Here is a 6,000-nt window from a genome sequence, read left to right as displayed (position 1 = left end):
TTTATATAGGTTAATGACATTTTTATTATTTAACTTATATTGTTATTAGTAATACTTATATTATGACTATAATATAATGTGACGAACACAGTAATAAAAACAGAAATATGTATTTATTGTTAATTTTTAAAAATTAATAATTTAATAAATTGTTTTAAGTGTTTATATTAAAATTACGAACCCTATGTGGGTTCAGCGCATCGCGCTGAATCAGATTAGGATCGGTAAAAACATATATACATCGTGCAGAAAGGTCTTGGCTCCGCCCCCCGCGCTGAAACGTACTAGGATCGGGAAATACGCATACCGGACACCCAGGTTAGTGATTACCAAGTACCTAGGTGCTTATTAAAATGACATCCCGAATAAATAACATAATATATTATTATGTATTTATGTGGAGGATACCTATTGGCTATATTGTTTTCCCGTAACGACCATTTTATAAACTAAATATTAAGCCTTATTAATATAAAACGATATAATATCTACTATAAACATTTGTTATTACAGTATTTCAGTTTACATCGTGTCTTGCGTTCTAAAACGTTCTATACGGTTTCTAAAGTGAAAACTTTTGTCTTTTGCTGTTAACTTTTGCTGATCGTACGGGTTAATAATGAAGACTATTGGGGTTAACAGAATCTCGCTTGTTCTCGTCAGTAAGTAAAATCATATGTACTTATACTAATTATTATTTATAGTAAACTACGCGGCTTATTAGGTACAGTGGCGTTCTCAGAATTTTCAATTGATGGAGGGGGTTTTGGATAATTTCTAGAAACATAATATATAGGGGAGGCTATCGAAGCACAACAAATACGACCAATAGGGGGAGGGGTTGAATCCGATGAGGCTTAATATTTTTCAGAGTAGGCAATTTAATTTTAAAGATTTAACGGCAATCTTAACTCTTCCTTATTAATAATAATTATATATCTATTATTATTTATTTATTTCTTATAATTATTCTGTTTAGATTTTAATGGTTCGTAACTTAATAAGTAGGTAACTAGTAATAACTAATAGTAATAACAAACCTAACCTAATCTACGAGCCACGACACTGCACAGTTAAGTGAAAGAAACAAGGCCATTCAATTTTTCAAATAAATATAACACTATAATAGTATTTATTTTTTATTTTTTATATTTTATGTTTATATAAAATTTGAACTGTATAATTTAATGCGTTATTATTAGTTTTTATCACAATTGTTTTCATTTATATAATAGGATTTCACATATTTCGTGATGTGTTTAAAATATAACTATGTTTAAAATTTAAATACCTACTTTAAGTGACTGGAATGGGTGAATATTCCTAATGACAAATATTAATATTATTAACCATAATATTATCTTTTATTTACCTTAAAATATTTTGAATATAATAATCAACCTATTTGGGGTTAATTAATCATTTAATTAAATATATTGTACGTAGAAATTATAGAGTTAAAATTATAATAATTATAATAAACTACACATTTGGGCCAATTGATTATTATTTAATTTAAAAACTAATCTGAATATAGGTAATTGCAATATAATTTTGATACACAATATTGTTCATTTTGAAGCTTTTCTATAATATTATGTAAGTACCTATATTCATTATGAATAATATGTGTTATTAATTATAGGTTTGTTTTGTTGCCATGGCTTAACGGATGGGTTTGTTTTGAAAGGTGAACAAATAGAAAAAAATTCAAATTTTGTTGTCGTTGCTGTTGAGTCAAAATTATTGCCGATGGATTATATACTTTCATTTTTTGATCAATCGATTAAAATGTTGGACATTCCAAATAAATTGCTTGATCATAAATTTATAATCAATAAAAGTGCAGTGACTTCACCACTGATCCTTTATGAGACTTCGACTCAAATACCAGACCCGAATGCTAGTAAGAGGATCATAAGACAAGCAAATACTGCTGATGGTCTATTGAGAAAGGCCAACTTAACAAAATCGCCTCATGGCGTCTATTATAATACAATGAACTCAACAGCTGCTGGTAAACCCAATAAAACTTAATTTCAAAACAGCTAGAACATTTTATAATATATGAGTAACATTATTTTGATGTGTAATGTTATTACTTGTTATAGTATATGGGGTTTTAGTTGCAGACCGGTCAACTTTAAATTAAAACTTTTGTTCTTTGCTTTTTACAATTTGTTATTTCGTTCAGATTAATCATGAAAAATATTGTGACAAACCCATTTAGGTAGGCACTAATAACATTACAAATTAAAATAATGTTATTTAGAACTTACACTATAGAATTTTCTGATCTAAGTTACAACAGTATACAATATGTACATTATATAGGTACCTAATATGTTATACATTTTGTGTACATCGCCAGACTATGCGACGATTAGAAGTAGGTATGCATATTTTAATAATTATCAGTAGGTAATCAATATGATTATAATTATTTTTCAGAAAATTCTAATGAAATAAAAAAAAATGCTACACTTTATTAAGTCAACTTTAAATGAGTACCTATATCATTATTAAACATATGGGTTTTTTAATACCTAACTATCAATAAAATAATAATTAAATTTTTCAGAACATTCTACAGAAATTATTGTTCGTGTTATAAAGTTATCCGGATTTTATGATTGGGTGGCCCAGGCCCGTATTTAGGGGATGGCCAGGGTCGGCCATTGCCCCTTCTGGTGGGACTTGGGAGGCAGTAAATTTTCATGAACTTTTTCTATTATTAAGCCAACACAGTTTTAACTTTAAAATTATGTAAAATGTTTTTTTCCTTATGTATTGTGATTTGGTGGAGATTTCTTCAAAGTTTTTTTAGGATGATATTCTTTCAAATTTATTTTTATACCAACAATTATAATTCCTTGGAAAACTGATAATAGCATGATAGCAGCCCACAGCTAGCATTGTTGTAAATAAGTAAAACACAACATAATAATAATTTTTATTTTACTTTTACATAATACCTACGTCTAAATTATTAATACATTAGAAAAAATGCAATTAAAATAAATTATACATTTTTTTCAGTCCATAATTTATTTTTATAATATGAGTTAACTATTTGGATACCAACGGTACTAGATTCTTTAAAATGTGATGTCAAATGATTCTTCCAATTTAAAATTCTTTCAAAATCTTTTAATATGTGCAATAAGATATGTATTAATATTATATTCATTTTTATTTTACTTAAGTATATAGTATACTTTTTTTTATAGAAACTATAATATGTTTATTTAACATTGGTTTTCCTAGAGTTGTAAGAGATAACTAATAAATGAAAATATGAAATATTGGAAGGAATGGAGTTTAGCTGGAAATCGATTTTCGTGAATTTTTTTCTTCCAAATGTGTTGAACAAAAAAAAAAGTGGGTCAAATTTTCGGTAGAAATTATAAGTTTAAAAAAACTTCAAAACCTTAAAATCTTATAATTAAAATACCAAAAATAATTATTTGATTTTTTTTTTGTAAATGTGATTTTTTTTATCTTTCTAATTTTGGTAAAATCAGAAATTACCTATTGTATTTACTGTACCTATATTATATTGAATTTAATTAAAAAAGAACCCTGATAGATGGGAATTCGTAAACTCGTGTAAAGCTTTGAAACTAAGTCCGACCGACTAATTCTGTTTGCATCACTGATTGTTCTTAACTCATTAAAAAACAAAGTTTTCCAAAAAAAAATTTCTTAATCTAACCACATTTATGAGTCATAAATTATGACCCAAAATAAAAGGTACCTTACATTTTAAGAAATAAATTTTTGAAGGGTAGAAAAATGTTCAAATACGACCCTGATTTGGGCACCTTATGTGACGGTCAAAAGTATAAATTTTTAATAACTATATCGGTACAATAATAGTTATTTTTAAATAATTTTTCAGAACATTCTACAAGAATGATCGATACTATGTTAAACGGTGTTTCTAATTGTACATCTTACATTTCGACGATCAAAAGTATAAATGTTTTAATAGTTATCAGTACCATAGGTAATAGTTATTTTTAAATAATTTTTCAGAATATTCTACAAGAATGATCGATACTATGTTAAACGGTGTTTATAATTATACATCTTACATTTCGACGATCAAAAGTATAAATGTTTTAACAGTTATCAGTACAATAGGTAATAGTTATTTTTAAATAATTTTTTAGATCAGTCTATGAAAATGATTGATAATATGTTCATCGGTGTTTCTAAGTGGGTATCTTATATGAAGAACAAAGGTATGCATTTTTTAATAGTTATCAGATCTACTTACAATAATAATAATTATTTTTAAATCATTTTTCAGAATATGATCTAATATCAACAATTAGTGTGTGTGCGTTGATAGGAGCGTTCTTTGGTAAGAAAAATTGTTTGCCAGATATTTTTCATGAGACTTAATGGATATTTGTTTAGTTATTTTACTAGTTATAACTTATAAATACCTATTATAATATAGATATTATTTATAGGATTCAAAATAATATCTTAGTGACAGACGTGGATATATAAAATTGAAGGGGGGGGGCTGATTTGTTTTCTATAAGACGACAAATATTATTTTATTTTATTTTACATACATTAAGGGCGGCTTCCCAAGGAACAGTATAACACAAATACAGCTTTATACATGTGTGGTACTTATAGGATAATAAGACAAATTTGTGAAAATCATGACAAAAAATGCGACTATAACAAAAAAAAATACTTAGTTGTTTAATTTTCTATGTAATGTACATGATGTATAGAGGGCTAAAAGCAAGTAACTTCTAAGTATTTTAAATTTAAATGGATCAGAAAAGTGACGTGGGTAAATATTTTAGTGAATATTATATACGATTTAAGATTTTACTAAACTGTTCCTAAATCATCAAAAATTAATACAGAGTTCAATCAAATACTTGTTCAGTACCTATTTAGTAATAACTACAAACATACCTAAGTATCGAAATGAATATAGTAATTTTTAAGTATATTTTTAATTGTATTTTCTATATTATATTGTATTCTGAATCTAAAAACAGGAAAATATATATGCTCAAATATTCCATAGACTGTTTTGTATAAAAAAAATACATGTAGGTATATACTCATAATATGAAAATTTAATAGTACCGTTATTCTAAATAAATACATTTTTGTTTTATTTAACCCTCTATGTATCATGGCAATATTTGGAAGTTCATTGTTTTTATTTTATGAATGTTTTACAACATTGGTGTAGATCGATTTAATATTTTTTTTCATATCCATAACTTGTAATTTTTAGCTCTCGAAAATATTCAAGCATTATTAAAAAAAAATTCTAAATTAAAGTTTAGAAAAATGTATAGATATATAGTTTTTCTTTTCAAAAACATTTTAATTTATTTTTTAAGGGATACTGCTGTTTGTTGCTGGAAAAGCAATTCAATTAAGGAAAGCTCGGAATGGAGTGAAAGAACATATGCCAGAAAATATCTTGATGTACATGGTGTAGAATGGGAACAATTTATATTATGATTTAAAATTGCAATTATCATTTAATATTAAATCGTAGTAATTTTTTTCCATTCTACAGCATGCTTATTGTTAAAAGTATGTGATTCAATGTTAAGTGTTCATAAAAAAATAAAAGGATATAATATTATGTATGTATATTTTGAATTTTTTTCTTTTTACAATTTTAAGAAATCTACAAAAAACATTGTCTTATATTTTGTTTGTTCCGTAAATTGCTCAAAATTGGCTCCCATCAGTGTTTCGTCCTTTTTACGCTGCAATAATCTCTCAGAAAAAATTGAAAGAGTAGAAAGAAAATCTATACAATTTATAGGATATAAAAAAAGATTATCCAATGAGCTTGATGACCCTGTAATTAAGTTCCGACAAAATAATTTAAAATTCTATTCTCTCCCAATCCATCTCAAAATATTTGATATCAATTATGCAGTGTTGTGCACAGATAACTTTAAAACTATCTAGATAAGATAACCTTCTTTTTATCTAGAT

General features: G+C 26.1%; 1 protein-coding gene across 1 annotated transcript; it reads left to right on the top strand.

The window, feature by feature from the left end:
- The first annotated feature begins 619 nt into the window (after positions 1–619).
- On the top strand, positions 620–5,632 carry LOC100575648. Its single transcript, XM_003240272.4, has 7 exons — positions 620–662; positions 1,646–2,017; positions 3,902–3,976; positions 4,039–4,113; positions 4,176–4,247; positions 4,316–4,369; positions 5,388–5,632. The coding sequence occupies exons 1-7, from the start codon at positions 620–622 to the stop codon at positions 5,486–5,488; spliced, it is 792 nt and encodes a 263-aa protein (XP_003240320.1). The 3' UTR covers positions 5,489–5,632.
- Positions 5,633–6,000: the final 368 nt, after the last annotated feature.

The sequence above is a fragment of the Acyrthosiphon pisum genome, chromosome A2, assembly GCF_005508785.2.
Source record: "Acyrthosiphon pisum isolate AL4f chromosome A2, pea_aphid_22Mar2018_4r6ur, whole genome shotgun sequence".
NCBI classification, from domain to species: Eukaryota; Metazoa; Arthropoda; class Insecta; order Hemiptera; family Aphididae; genus Acyrthosiphon; species Acyrthosiphon pisum.
The sequence above is the reverse complement of the archived record's forward strand: the minus strand, read 5'-3'. Positions and strand labels throughout refer to the sequence as shown.

What these genes read in the sequence shown, in the direction of transcription:
- LOC100575648 (XM_003240272.4), top strand. Translation starts at nt 620, where the DNA reads ATGAAGACTATTGGGGTTAACAGAATCTCGCTTGTTCTCGTCA. An exon ending in TTACATTTCGACGATCAAAA is followed by an intron (nt 3,977 to 4,038) that starts GTATAAATGTTT and finishes ATAATTTTTCAG; the next exon opens with AATATTCTACAAGAATGATC. An exon ending in ATCTTATATGAAGAACAAAG is followed by an intron (nt 4,248 to 4,315) that starts GTATGCATTTTT and finishes ATCATTTTTCAG; the next exon opens with AATATGATCTAATATCAACA.